General features: G+C 45.6%; 1 protein-coding gene across 6 annotated transcripts in view; it reads left to right on the top strand.

Moving 5' to 3' along the window:
* Window positions 1–14,897, top strand: part of plxnb1b (plexin b1b) — a 243,306-nt gene that overhangs the window by 211,193 nt on the left and 17,216 nt on the right. For all 6 annotated transcript variants that reach the window (XM_080181723.1, XM_080181719.1, XM_080181721.1 and 3 more), the window contains 11 exons: window positions 578–820; window positions 2,689–2,865; window positions 3,061–3,209; window positions 3,983–4,083; window positions 4,560–4,777; window positions 6,613–6,791; window positions 8,380–8,446; window positions 10,735–10,881; window positions 11,814–11,970; window positions 13,466–13,569; window positions 14,572–14,656. In XM_080181723.1, the coding sequence (XP_080037849.1) occupies window positions 578–820; window positions 2,689–2,865; window positions 3,061–3,209; window positions 3,983–4,083; window positions 4,560–4,777; window positions 6,613–6,791; window positions 8,380–8,446; window positions 10,735–10,881; window positions 11,814–11,970; window positions 13,466–13,569; window positions 14,572–14,656 (1,627 nt within the window). The remainder of the gene's footprint in view (window positions 1–577; window positions 821–2,688; window positions 2,866–3,060; window positions 3,210–3,982; window positions 4,084–4,559; window positions 4,778–6,612; window positions 6,792–8,379; window positions 8,447–10,734; window positions 10,882–11,813; window positions 11,971–13,465; window positions 13,570–14,571; window positions 14,657–14,897) is intronic.

The following is a 14,897-nucleotide window of genomic DNA, read 5'->3' as shown; positions in this document are numbered from 1 at the left end:
GTCAGAGAATGAGCGGGGTAAATACATGGGGTTACAGGGATGGCGCCTGGGTGGGATTGTTGACAGTGCACGCTTGATGGGCCAATTGGCCGCCTCCTGCACTCTAGAGGTTCTATGATACTATTCTACGATCTCAATATGTTCTGGATACCTGGGGCCTTCCAGCTCTTTCCGTATCAAGATGTGGAGATGTTGGAATTGGACTGGGGTGGGCACAGTAAGAAGTTGCACAACATCAGGTTAAAGACCAACAGGTTTGTTTTGAATCATGCGCTTTCGGAGCGCTGCTCCTTGGCGAAGGAGCCCTGCTCACCTGATGAAGGAGCTGCACCCCAAAAACTTGTGATTTCAATTAAACCTATTAGACTTTAACCTAGTGTTGTGAGACTACTTAGTAGTTTCCCTAACAAGCTGTCTCCCTGATAACACTTACGAAGCAGCTTGGGTGTTTTGCTACATTGAAGATACCACACTATATAAATCCAATTTGTTAGCGTGTTTGAGTACCGGACTTGCTGAGGTATAATGACATTATTCTCATTTTTCTTTTCTTCCTTCTCCCCCAAATCTTTTTCAGTTCATTGAGTTCTGTCAGGTGAACAACTCTTCCTTCATGACTTGTAAAACGCCATCGATCGAAGTCCCTGTCAGCAATGCCATCGTCTCTGTGTACTTTGTCATGGATAACCTGTGCTTTGATTTCAATGAGATTAGCCCGACAAAGTTCACATACAAGCCTGATCCTATCCTGAAACCTCTGAATGCGGAAGACCCTTCCAAACCCTACAGGCACAAACCGGGCAGCGTCCTATCTGTGGAGGTACGGTGATTCTCTAAAGTGACTTTCAGATTTATTTTGATGTATAACAGCAGTGAGATTATCTTAGGTCAGAGGCTGGGTCATCCCTGCTTAAGTTACTCACCTCACCCCCTCTCCGAGGCTTACTGCAATGAAATTACTGTGAAAATCCCCTAGTTGCCACACTCTGGCGCCTGTTTGGGTACACTAAGGGGAAATTTAGCATGGCCAATGCACCCAACCAGCACATCTTTTGGACTGTGGAATGTATTAGTGTCACAAGTAAGCTTGCATTAACACTGCAGTGAAGTTGCTGTGAAAATCTCCTAGCTGCCACACTCTGGCGCCTTTTTGGGTACACTGAGGAAGAATTTAGTATGCGCTCACCAAAGCGCCTTCAACAGCAGCTTCCAAAGCTGCAAACTCCACCACCTAAAAGGACAACAGCAGCAGGCGCATGGACCTGACCCCATCTTGCTTAGTTGTCCTCCAAGTCACTCACCATCCTGACTTGGAACAATCTCGCCATTCCTTCACTGTCACCAAATCAAAATTCTAGAACTCCCTCCCTAACGGCATTGTGGGTGTACCTACACCACATTGACTGCGGCGCTTCAGGGTGACTCATCACCACCTTCTTAGAGGATGGGCAATGAATGTTTGCAATGCCAGCAATGTTCGCATCCCATGAATGAATAAAATAAACCTTGGCAGCAAAAGTACTAAAGCTATATTTCTTACAACTACATTTGTGCCTCTTGAGGTATTGGTGGCAGATGTTGTGATTAAAGTAGTTTTCAATATTTATCTCCTCACAGCTATTGATTAGACATCTCTGTAGTCAGATGATCACCATGAATAAATTACTGGATAGTCTCTTCTGTTTGAGGTAGTAATCTTCAGATTCCTCGGCTTTTGCACTCCGTAGATGAAAGAGGTGTTGACACCATGAATTCCAATAACTTTCCTTCATCTAATACCCTACTTGGATCTGAATATACCCCCTCACTCAGGTATAATGTATTTCTCTCAGAATCTACTGCCTGTATCTGTGGGCAGCATGGTGGCACAGTGGTTAGCACTGCTGCCTCACAGCGTCAAGGACCTGAGTTTGATTCCTGGCTTCCATCAACGTCTTTGTGGAGTCTGCACGTTCTCCCCGTGTCTGCGTGGGTTTCCTCCCACAGTCCAAAAGATGAGCTGGTTAGATGCATTGGCCATGCTAAATTTCCCCTTCGTGTCCTGAGTGTGGCAACTAGAGGATTTTCACAGTAATTTCATTGCAGTAAGCCTATTTGTGACACTAATAAATAAACTTTAAAACCCACCCATTATAGGTTTTTAACTTCATAAGATAGAGGAGCAGAATTAGGCCATTGGGCCCATCGAGTCCGCTCTGCCATTTGAATCTAACTGATATGTTCTTCATTCCCATTTTCCTGCCTTCTCCCCATAACTCCTCAACCCATTAACAATTAAAAATCCACCTAATTCCTCCTCAAATTTACTCACTGTCCCAGCATCCACTACACTTTGCGGTGGCGAATTCCACAGCTTCACAACCCCTTGGGAGAAATGGTTTCTCCTCAACTCTGTTTTAAATTTGCTACCCCTTACCCTAAGACTGTGACCTCTCATCCTAGAATGCCCCACAAGAGGAAGCATCCAATAGATCTGACGTATTCCCCTCTCAGAAACAGGCTCAGACAATATTCCGCTCCCCTGCATGATGCCATCCACACATCTGACTGTGTTCCTCGTCTAGTGCCCCACTGTGACCTGACCTTGTCCCCCTCTCTCAGCCACTGTGAACAGATCACACTTCCTACCCTCTGGCGTGCCTTTCCGATTCCACCTGTGCTTAATGTCCTTTTGGCTTCTGTCGGCAGGGTGAAAACCTGGACCTCGCGATCACCAAGGAAGAGGTTGTGGCAATGGTGGGCGCGGGAATTTGTGTTGTGAGAACTCTGACCGCCAATCACCTGTACTGCGAACCCCCGCTGGAGCAGCCCCCTGCACAGAGGAGGAGGAAGCGTGAAAGCATGGACACGTTGCCGGAATTTATTGTACGCCACCTGTTCCTCCGCTTGTGTGTGGTGACGCGGAATGTTACTGGACAGCCCTTGAGCCAGAAGTTGACTTTAAAACCTTACTTTTTGTACACGCTTTACTGTATTGTCCCCCCCACTCTCCATCCCACCCCCTCCATTCCACCTTGCTGTCTCACGTTCCTTCATTTCTCTTGTCCTTGCTCCCCCCAGGTACAAATGGGAAAGCTGAACTTTGAGCTGGGGAAGATCCAATACGATGCTGAAAGTCAGTCTAATTTCCCCATCGAGGCCCAGATTGGACTTGGGGTGGGAGCATCCATTGTCGCACTGATTGTCCTGATCATTGTGCTTATCTACAGGTAGGTAACGGCTGACAATCCCCTCACCGAGGCTGCGAGGGTCAACCTAATTATTTAACCCCACCAGTCATCGTCCACCTTGTCAGGGGAGGCGATGGCGTAGTGGTATTATCGCTAGACTATTAATCCAGAAACTCAGCTAATGTTCTGGGAACCCGGGTTCAAATCCCGCCATGGCAGATGGTGGAATTTGAATTCAATAAAATACATCTGGAATTAAGAATCTATTGATGACCATGAAACCATTGTCGATTGTCAGAAAAAACCCATCTGGTTCACTGATGTCCTTTAGGGAAGGAAATCTGCCATCCTTGCCTGATCTGGCCTACATGTGACTCCAGAACCACAGCAATGTGGTTGACTGTCAACTGCCCTCGGGCAACTTGGGATGGACGGCAAATGCTGGCCAGCTAGCGACGCCCATATTCCATGATTGAATAAAAAAAATCATGAGGACTCAAAAGCAGCAAAGGATGGACTAATTCATCGTTAGAGCTAATGGAAGCCAATATTCCTCATTGCCTCCTGTCTTTCTGGTTTGTAAGGGTGCAATGTGAAATGAGTTAGGAATTGCTGGGGATTAAATAATGAATGGTTTATGGGAGATAAATTATTTTCCACTGATTTGTGAGGTTGAAAGCCAGTGAAGGTTATCCTAGTTTGTGGGTGCAATAATATGAAAACTGACAACTGGATCCAAGGTGCCATTTCATTGAACATCCACTAAAGCACCATCTTCTGTGAATAATGTCATCGTACTCTCTGCCTGACAGGCGGAAAAGTAAACAGGCGCTCCGAGATTACAAGAAAGTACAGATTCAGCTGGAGAATCTGGAGACCAGTGTTCGTGATCGATGCAAGAAGGAGTTCACAGGTAGTCCATCTGTGTGTGGTGCGTGTTTGTGTGTGTGTTCGTGCACACATGTATGTTTCTGTGTGTTTGGGTGTGTGTTATTCTCTGCATGTGTGGGTTTGTGTACATCTGTGTTGGTGTGAGCGTGTTTGGTGTGTGTGATATTTTTGTGTATTATTTTCTGCATGTGTATTCATGCACATGCTTGCTGCGTGTGTGCTTGGTGCATGTGCATAGTTTCCATGTGTTGGTGCGTGCATGTTTGCTGTGGTGTGTCTCTTTTGCGTGTGTGTGCATTGTTTATGTGTGTTATTTTCTGAGTGTGTGTGTTTGTGCACCCATGTTGGTGCGTGTGTGTTATTGGAGAGATTGAATAACTTCAATATACTGATACATTTTATTTGGCATTGAACAAGTTTTACTTATTTCAGTGAATGTCTCTTCGATTGGTTTTTAAGTTGCTACTAAAATGTTTATCTCTTCTGAAAATTCACCAGATCTCATGACTGAAATGATGGACCTGTCCAGTGATCTGGTTGGAACTGGAATTCCTTTCCTGGATTACAAGACCTATGCTGAGCGAATCTTTTTCCCGGGGCACAGGGAGTCACCTCTGCAGCGGGATCTAGATGTCCCTGAATCCCGACGACAGACGGTGGAACAGGGGCTTGTCCAGCTTTCAAACTTATTAAACAGCAAACTTTTCCTCACCAAGGTAAACAAGAACACTTTTCCTGAGAATCTGTCTGCGTAATAGTATTCCGACAATGTCACTATCTGCACATCACGCAGAGACAGCAGCACAGTCACCTCAATAGGCAAAACCATTTGTCCATCATTCTGTCCATTTCAATCTGACTTCGCCTAGGCAACAAGTGACATTCCAAATAAATTTTAATGCAGGAACCTTATGATGGGATTTTCCCATCATGCTTCAATGAACGGAGATTTGGTTAGACGCCAAATTCTCTGACCTCACCGCCACGGGATTGTGGCATGAATGGCTGGTAAGATCGCGTGCTACGTGTCCAAATATCTCCACTTTTAATGCCATCCTGTACACAGATGGGGAAAAGGGAGCTTGCTGTTTTTGTCACGTTGGAATTTTTTTGACCAGTTTTCCAGGAAAGGTTTGGAAAGCAGGATTGGAAAGGTTTGGAGGTATCACCTCACACCCATTGGTGTGGAAAACATTTTAATCCCTTTTCTGGCTGGGAATATCAAGACAAACAGAGAATTTATTGAAACAGATTGCTGTGCAGGCAATCAGCTTTGGCAAAGAGAAAGAGTTTAACCTGGAATAGGTAGTCAGGAATGCTACAGGAGCCATTAGTAAATGGCATCTTTATTTTGTGTCACACATTGGATTTCACTTAATTCAGATACAATCATAATTGCAGTTCTGCTTATTCACCTTACTGAGAAAGAGAGCCGTTCTTTAATTATAATTGATCTCTTCATGTCTTTGCTTGGTCCATCTTGAGAGAGATTGAAGAGGTCAGGAATATCTTGTACCGATCACAAAATGGCTGTTGTTGCAATATTGAATTATATTATTGTGCGAGTGGATACAGAGTAATGTGAGTGGATTGCTACTAAAGTGAGATGCTGCAACTGATTAGATAAGAGCTGATGCGACTGAACCCAAGATGGTATCTGCAATAAACCTGAACTCCTGACAGTTTGGCTTGGTGAGCTTCTTTAGCTCACAATAAAACTGGACTTACAATGCTGCAGTGTAGAAGGAGGCCATTCGGTCCATCGAGTCTGCACCGACCACAATCCCACCAGGCCCTATCTCCGTAACCCCATGCATTTGCACTAGCTAGTCCGCCTGACACTAGAGTCAATTTAGCATGGCCAATCCACCTAATCTGCACGTCTTTCGGACTGTGGGAGGAAACCAGAGCACCCGGAGGAAACCCACGCAGGCACAGGGAGAATGTACAAACTCTGCACAGACCATGACCCAAGCTGGGAATCAAACCTGGGTCCCTGGTGCTGTGACGCAGCAGTGCTAACCACTTTGCCACCATGCCGCCCATTAAGGGGGAGGGTGCATTTAAAAAAAGCCTGTATTGTAGAAGCTGCAAATAGCCTTTTTTTAAGGTACTTATTGCCCGATTTACATTTTCTAAAATTCCCAGGTAGCTCCCTTGATACTGGGATGGGTCGCCATCCAAGGTGAGCACCCAGCATCTCCTGTCCATTTGTTTACCTGTAGTCATGGAGACTGAGCTGGGCGGGGCTACTTGTCCGGTTGAGAGAAAACTCTGGAGGTAAATGTGGCATGGTGAACCATTGGGGAAGACTTAGAGTCATAGAGGTTTGCAGCATGGAAACAGGCCCTTCAGCCCAACTTGTCCACGCTGCCCTTTTTTCTAACCAGTAGACTAGTCCCAATTGCCCGCGTTTGGCCCAAATCCCCCCATCTTACCCATGTAACTGTCTAATTGCTTCTTAAAAAACAAAATTGGACCATTTGATGGGTAGTAAAGAAGTCTTTATGTCTTAACCTGTTTAAGGATCTTTCATGTCTCTCTGCATTAGTTTATTCACACACTAGAGAGCCAGCGGATGTTTTCACCGCGAGATCGTGCTTACGTGGCATCGCTGTTGACAGTCTCGCTGCATGGGAAGCTTGAGTATTATACAGATATCTTGAAAACGCTGCTTAACGATCTGGTGGAGCAGAACGTTGCCAAGAATCCGAAACTCATGCTGCGCAGGTAAGAACTGATTGAGCCTGGGCTTCGGTTTCTGACCAAGCATCTTGGAAAGAGTTAAAGGCTTCCCCGGTGGCTTTTTGTAAAGCCATTACCAACTGAGTATCCCATTGGAAAAGGGAACTGATGATGCCATATAACAAAAACAAGCCAAAAGTACTGAAGGGAATTGAATCCAGGTTAAGGTGCCATTGTAAGAAGTCTCTCAACACCAGGTTAAAGCCCAACAAGTTACCATTGAACCCAGGTAAAGGCACCATTGCCAGAGTGGCTTACCTGTCGGTGTCCTATCCAATTTGGTACTAAGTGGCACAAATAGGGAGGGCTCCAAATTCAATGTTATGTCCATGCTGAACTCAGTTGGGATCTTGGTGGGTTAAGATTCATTGTCATGAGGAGAATATGACTGAGTTAGGAAGGTGGGAGCAGGGTGGAGACTATGAACCTCAGATTCCATGCTCGAGCAGAGTTCCATCTTTAATGCCACCAAGTCAGTGATGGGCCAACCTGGGCTGGTGAATGGGCAGCAAGAGTTGTCCGCCTTCATCCAGTGAGCCACAAAACCAGGCTTGTTCACTAACCGTAAATTAGATTAAATACATTGAATACATGCCGAATATTTCATAATCAGTTATCGAAAATACTGAACCATTTATATATTAATAGAACTATCATCAACTTCATTATGGTAAGAACAAAAGAAATATTTACACTTTGGACACAAGGCGAGCGTGTGGCTCTCACCGTCAATGTTGTGAGCAATCAGTGAACACCTCACTTCATTCGCTCTTGCTTTATATGCCTATCACTTCAGTCATGCAGTAGGAAAAAGCCTACACAGGTGGAAACCAGTGGAATGGAAGTCTGCGCATGGACAATGTTCAGCAAAATGTCTGGTGGGCTGCAGAGCCCAGATGGGCCACATATAGCCCCCCAGGTCAGAACCTGCCCACTACCTGCTCTGTATACCTTCACCCGGGAATGCTGGTGCACGGAACATGGTGCATGTCCTGTGAAAGAACAAGAAAGGCCCCAGCCTTTGCCAGATGCATCCTTACGGGCGCTGCTAAACATGCTTCTGCGTTTGGACAGATGCAATGAGTCACTGAGGGTGTATGCTATTCCTGTCTTCAGCGTCTCTGTGCAAGGGAGGTGAAAACTAACTTGGATTCGTGGTGGGGGGTGTCTGGGTAAGATGCTTTATCAGAGAGATAATCAGATTTGATGGCCCGAATGGCCTCCGTCTGATAATCTAACTCTGTGTTCAGGTCTCGGATTTTTCTCTCTGGGGCAATGCGTGGATTCCACTTTCTGGATGTAAAATTACAGCAATCAAATCAAGAGCTATCTTCCTAAGCTGTAACCATGCTGTCCTTCTCAGTGCAGGCCTGACAATTGCTCTCCAACAATTCATAAGGTATAGGAGCAGAATTAGGCCATTCGGTCCATCAGGTCCACTCTGCCATTCAATCATGGCTAATAATGACAATTGGCCTCTCCAACTTTCTCTCCAAAACATGTAATGTGTGATTTGATTTTAAAAAATTAACAAGTGTTGAATCAAAATTGGAAGTTATTTTCTGTGTTCCAGGACAGAAACAGTGGTGGAGAAGCTGCTGACGAATTGGATGTCAATCTGTCTGTACACGTTTCTCAGGGTAGGTAACCAGTTAAACGGGAGATCCATGATTTGATTTGTTACTGTCACATGTATTAGTATATCATGGAAGTATTGTTTCTTGTGCGCTATACAGGCAAAGCATACCGTTCATAGAGAAGGAGAGGAGAGAGTGCAGAATGTAGTCATATCTAGGGTGTAGAGAAAGATCAACTTAATGCAAGGCAAGTCCATTCATAAGTCTGAAAGCAGCAGCAAAGAAGTTGTATTGAGTCGATCTCAGACATGATCTCAGATCTTTGTATCCTATTCCCAATGGAAGAAGGTGAAAGAGTGAATATCCGGGATGTGTGGGGTTCTTGTTTATGCTAGCTGCTTTTCCGAGGCACTGGGAAGTGTAGTCAGAGCCAATGGATGGGAGACTGGTTTGCATAATGGATTGGGCTACATTTGTGACCTTTTGTAGTTCCTTGCGATTTTGGGCAGAACAGAAGTCATACCAAGCTGTGATACAACCAGAAAGAGCGCTTTCTATGGTACACCTGTAAAAGTTGGTGAGAGTTGTAGCCGACACGCCAAATTTCCTTAGCTTTCTGAGAAAGTAGAGACGTTGGTGGGCTTTCTTAACTATAGTGTCATCCTGGAGGGACCAGGACAAGTTGTTGGTGATTTAGACACCTAAACACTTGAAGCTTTCGGCCATTTCTACTTCGTCCCCAATGATGCAGACACAGTTGTTGCAGTTGGCGTGCAGTTTCCCCTTTATTGAGCATGACCAGTCTCTTGAATGGTAGCCGTGTGAATTTCTTCTAGTTTCTTTATCTCCCTCTTATGTTACACCCTGGAAATGTTGACAGATATGAGTTGCAGTTTCTGCCCGTTGGTGTCGGCGAGATTCTCTTGTCCTGCCAGCAGCACCACTCCATCCATGGCGTGGAGTGATGTCAATGGGAATTCCCATTGACAATGGGGGGACTGGAGAATCCCACTGCTAGCAAACAACGCCCCTCCTCCTGCCGACGGGAATCTCACCTGTGTTATTCCACCAAACTGCAGTCATAATCATTTTATTTTGGTTCTTTGAGTGGAGCATTGTGTCTACAAACCCTTTCCATACTTTCCTGTGGTTTTTAATCTCACGTGCACTGCCCAGGTTCGAGCAGATTAGTTGAAGTTACAGATTTTGTTTTGGATTTTTAATGTTAAAACGGCCAATGAGCCAACCTTCACAGTAAAAAAAAAATGACTCAGTAGCTGGGTGAAGTGCTCAGGGTGCCAGCTTCCAGACTGTTGCCTCAAGGTTTTGAAATGATAACCGGATGGAAACTGGAAGAGCAGGAATAACGTCTGAAGTTTTATGGTGAGTGACCTTATCTGGGAAGCTGTCAGCCAAAAATAAGATGGTGAGGAAGAGACTGGGACAGGCTGATGACTCTAAGGCACTGCAGGATCACACTCTAATCACCAAGAACATTGGCCAAACATTGATGGGGGTGGGGTTGGGGGTTGGTGGGGGGAGGGGGTGCGATCTGACCAAAAGAATACTAAGTGTTGAACAAGCATGAATACGGGAGAGCTTCAGACCTTTTTTTAAGTAAAAAAAAAATCTTATTACTCTTAGAAAAAATAATGAGACAAAGTGTGATTCCTGCCAGTAGGAGGAGTGGACAAAGCCTATTCACGCCAGAAAGCCAACTGCTAGAGGGCACTATTGTGCATGCGCCTTGATCTCCCACTGCATGATGTGTAAGAGTACATAGTGCAGTGGAAGATTGTCACTTCTCCACTTTCCCGATCGTGGTTCCCATTCACCTTCTCGGGCGTGAGGCTGATTATGCTGGCTTAAACGGGCCGGTAACGTCGCTGGGTTTTTCACCTCTCTTGTGATCTTACCAGCTCAACATGCCGCTCGATCAACGTGATGAGCTGTTAAGATTACCCCCAGGATGTGAAATCGCACTGAAGCCTGGCAATTTAATTCAACTGAGAGTAGTATCATCTGTATGAGAATATCTTGGCCTTGGGTACTTTGTACAGAACAAAGTTTAACTAATTTCCCAATTCAAAGCTCAGGCGAAGATTCTACACCAGGAAGAGGAGCTCCGATCATTGTTCAGACAAAGTAATGAGGGTTTTTGGAGGTGCGGACAGTTCAAGTAGTTCTACCAGAAACTACTTTGCTATTGGATGAAAATGTGCCAGCGATGGCAGTGTATCCCTTATTGTTTTCTAAGAGCAACCCATGACATTGTCCAGAAGCGAAGTAAAATATCTTGGATGTACCTTCTTTACTGATGTAATAATTGTTACCAATCTGCCTGTTCCTAGGATTCAGCGGGAGAATCGCTCTACATGCTGTTCCGAGCTATCAAACACCAAGTGGATAAAGGACCTGTCGACGCTGTGTCAGGAAAGGCCAAATACACTCTTAATGACAACAGACTGCTCCGAGAGGATGTGGAATATCGGACACTGGTAAATCTCCCAAAGGACAACAATGTTAGCCTAAAGTAAAATGGAACACTCCGGTGTTCCAGAAATAATTCTGCGCTTGCCTCCTCAGTGGGACTGTCATTTTGACTGCTGAAATCTGGCATTTCTCACCAGCAGAGAGAGGTTGGCGTTAAATGCCAAATGACTGGAGCAAACTGTTGGGTAGGACATTGTGTCTCGAGCATGCCCCCTGGTGGAGAAGCTGACATGGGCTGTTTCATTCAATCCCTTTCTTGAAGGCTGACATAAATGTAGCACTGACAGTGGGTTCTGAATAGTGTTCGAATCATATAGTGTAGAATTATAAAGTGTTGAATGAGGCCATTAGTCCCATTGAGTCTGCAACAACCACAATCCCACCAAGGCCCTACCCCATAATCTCATGCATTTATTCTAGCTAGTCCCCCCGACATTAAGGGGCAATTTAGCATGGCCAACCCACCTAATCTGCACATCTTTTGACTGCGGGTGGAAACCAGAGCACCCCGAGGAAACCCACGCAGACATGGGGAGAACATGCAAACTCCACACAGGCAGTGATCCAAGCCGGGAATTGAACCCAGGTCCCTGGCGCTGTGAGGCAGCAGTGCCAACCACTGTGCCACTATAAGTGGGTACAGTTTACTCATTTCAAGTATTGGTCAGTGCACTGCTTTGTAAGACTATTTGTGGTCGGAAGGAGATTCAAACTAAATCTTTAAATGTCTTCATTAAAACTGCATGTTCTTCTTGAACCTTATTCTTTGCCAGGTTTGACGAATTAATGTGGGTATTAAGGAGAGGCATCAGGTAAAGTTGTGATGTGAAGCAAGAGGGTATTTGGAAACCCCCAGTGAAACGTTTGGACCTGAAATGTCCCATCCCGTTTCCGTGGTGCTCACTAAATTCTTGATGTCCTCCATCCTCTAACGCAGACACTCAACGTCCTGGTCCAAGGAGAAGATGCGCAGCCGTCACCTGTGAAAGTATTGGACTGCGACACCATTACCCAAGTCAAAGAGAAAATCATTGACCAGATCCACAAGGGAGTGACCTACTCACTCCGACCGCACGTGGAAACACTTGACCTGGGTAAGAAACAAGTTTCTGGCGAGAGTTTCTTATTGTAGTGAGGACAACGTACGTCAGAAGTCAGGTTGGAGTGAGAAGCACAGGGAATGTCAAGGTTTTAATGGAAAACTGACAGACATTAGGATTTTTGTGAAAGAGCTTAGGATGGATGGTATACAGAATTCCAGCTGGGAAATTGACCATTCCAGGTTTGTCTTCTAGAATTGGAAGATGTTTTGCTTCGCTGGTGAGCACGTACTATATGCTGGCTCAAGAGTCTAAATGTCCACAACATTGATAGTTTTCATACTCGCATGCGGGGCAGCCAAGGGATTCAGTTCAGATCCTGCATTTGGGATCTTCCTGTTAAAATATTATTTGCAAGTTAAAACCTGTCATTTTCTGCAGTTGAGGTGCAGCAGAGAATCGGATGGAGCTTTTGTCATCACTTCAGTGAGAAAGGGTGGCAGAATGGCAAAAGGGTAGCACTGCTGCTTCACAGCGCCAAAGTCCTAGGTTCGATTCCAGCCTTGGGCTGGCTGGCTGTCTGTGTGAAGTCTGCACATTCTCCCTGTGTCTGCGTGGGTTTCCTCGTGTGCTCCGGTTTCCTCCAAAGATGTGCATGGGCCGTAGTAAATAGCCCCCTAGTGTCCAAAGATATGTAAATTAGCTATGGTAAAGGTGTGGCATGGGGAAGGGGCCTGGGTAAGCTGCTCTCTTGCAGAGTTGGTGCATACCCGAAGGCCTGAATGACCTCCTTCTGCAACGTAGGAATTCTATGGTTCAGTGAGCCAGGATCAACATTAGCAACACATTGTTCTTGTGATTGGAGCTGGGTTTCTGAACTGGCGGTGAACTGGAATCCAGATTGAAAAGGCATTAAATCATAGAATCCCTTCAGTGCCAAAGGAGGCCATTCAGCCTACTGAGTCTGCACCAATCCCACCCTATCCCCATAACCCCACGCATTTACCCTCGCTAATCCCCCTGACACTAAGGAGAAATTTCACGTGGCCAATCCACCTAACCCACACATCTTTGGACTGTGGGAGGAAACCGGAGCACCCGGAGGAAATCCATGCAAACACTGGGAGAACGTGCAAACTCCACACAGACAGTGACCCAAGCCAGGAATTGAACCCAGGTCCCTGGCGCTGTGAGGCAACAGTGCCAACCACTGTGCCATTCCCAAACTCTTGATTAAGGATGAATCAGTCGAGTGGAAAAGACCACAGCCTGTTTGTTGACAATAGGAGTTTGGAAGCTCCAGTTCTTTAGAGGATTGGGGAGGGAGCACACTTTCTAATTGGAGCAGAGTTCGACGTTATCTCTTCTGAGACTGAATTTTGCATGCCTCGGGGTGTTTGTAATTGGGTTGGAGAAGGCACAGCTTTATCTGTTTACGGTAAGGCTTGGCAAATATCTCCTGCTGAGGATTAATGCTGATGTGTCTGGGAATGCAGAAATCCTGCTTGCTTGTCTCGAGTATGTTAAAACTTTTCTAATGTTGCGTTAGAATGGAGATCGGGATTGGCTGGACATCTCATCCTTTCGGACGAAGACTTGACCTCCGTTCTCCAGGGAAATTGGAAGCGTATCAACACCCTGCAGCACTACAAGGTCAGCTTGGGAGCTTTCAAACAATCTTCAGTAAATAGATTACTTGATCTTGTGTGGCATTGGATATGGGAATCGAGTTGCAGTACTTGGGCCAAACAGAGTTGGAAGGCTCGATGAACTTAGACGGGGGAAGGGCAAGAGGTCATGTTGAGATGAAGGATTTGGGGATTGGAAAGAAACTTCCTCCCATTGAGGCACTGACATGAACTCCAAGCAGTGCCCAGGAAGGCCACTTTTTGTATGTGAGTGAACTTCACGTACAAGTAATTCCTTCCCTAACTGCACTGTGGGTGTACCTATATAGTAAGAAGTCTCTCAACACCAGGTTAAAGTCCAACAGGGTTATTTGGTAACAAATGCCACTAGCTTTCGGAGCGCTGCTCCTTCATCAGGTAAGTGGGGAGTTCTGACCACAAACAGGGCATAGAAAGGCACACTGTCAGTTTTGAGTGTCTGGTGTACGATAGTACAATGTATCTCTTCCACAGGGGCTGCAGCAGTTCAAGAAGGCAGCTTACTGCCACCTTCTGGTGGCACAATGATTAGCACTCCAAAGATGCTAAATTGCCCCTTAGTGTCAGGGGGTTAGCAGGGTAAATACGTGGGGTTACAGGAATAGGGTCTGTGTGGGATTGTTGTTGGTGTAGGCTCAATGGCCGATTAGCCGCCCTCTGCACTGTAGGGATTCAATGATTCTGAAGGGATTCTATAATTCTCGGGATGGGCAATAAATGCTGGCTGAGCCAGCGATGGCCACATCCCAGAAAATGAATTTTTAAAAAATGTATTTGAAATATAATCCAGTAAAGGTAATACGTGTAGATGTGGAGATGTGCCCCAATCGAGGGTGATTAGAGAATGTACAAATGCCCAGATCTCCAGATCAGTTAACCTGCCCAATGTATTCTTTTTAATCCAAATATTGATTGTTGCAAGAAATCTTTTCCAATGTGGGTGAGTTTAAAGTTGCACTGATCCTCTGTGTTTTAAATTTCTCTGTAGGTTACTGATGGGGCCACAGTTGCTCTGGTCCCACGTCTCAGCAAGCACATACATCACGAAAACCATGATTACACTGCAGGAGAGAGTGAGTGAAAAACTGTACCTTTGTCATCTGTTCATACCTCACCCCTAAACACTTGTGATCCAGGGAGGGTTAAGATAAATCTGAAGGAAAGTAATGTACAACGAACTTTTAGGCTGGAATTTTACCACCTCACTCACCCCTGAATCAGGGCAGGCGAGGGTCGCTGAACGGAAATCTCTGTTGGCCTCGGGCGGGATTTTATGACCCTCGCCCAAGTGAGGTCATCAAATAACAGTCTTAG

Source organism: Carcharhinus amblyrhynchos, chromosome 3 (assembly GCF_965287045.1).
Source record: "Carcharhinus amblyrhynchos chromosome 3, sCarAmb.v2.hapA, whole genome shotgun sequence".
Lineage (NCBI taxonomy): Eukaryota > Metazoa > Chordata > Chondrichthyes > Carcharhiniformes > Carcharhinidae > Carcharhinus > Carcharhinus amblyrhynchos.
Note: the sequence above shows the minus strand (reverse complement) of the source record. Positions and strands in the feature narration are given on the sequence as shown.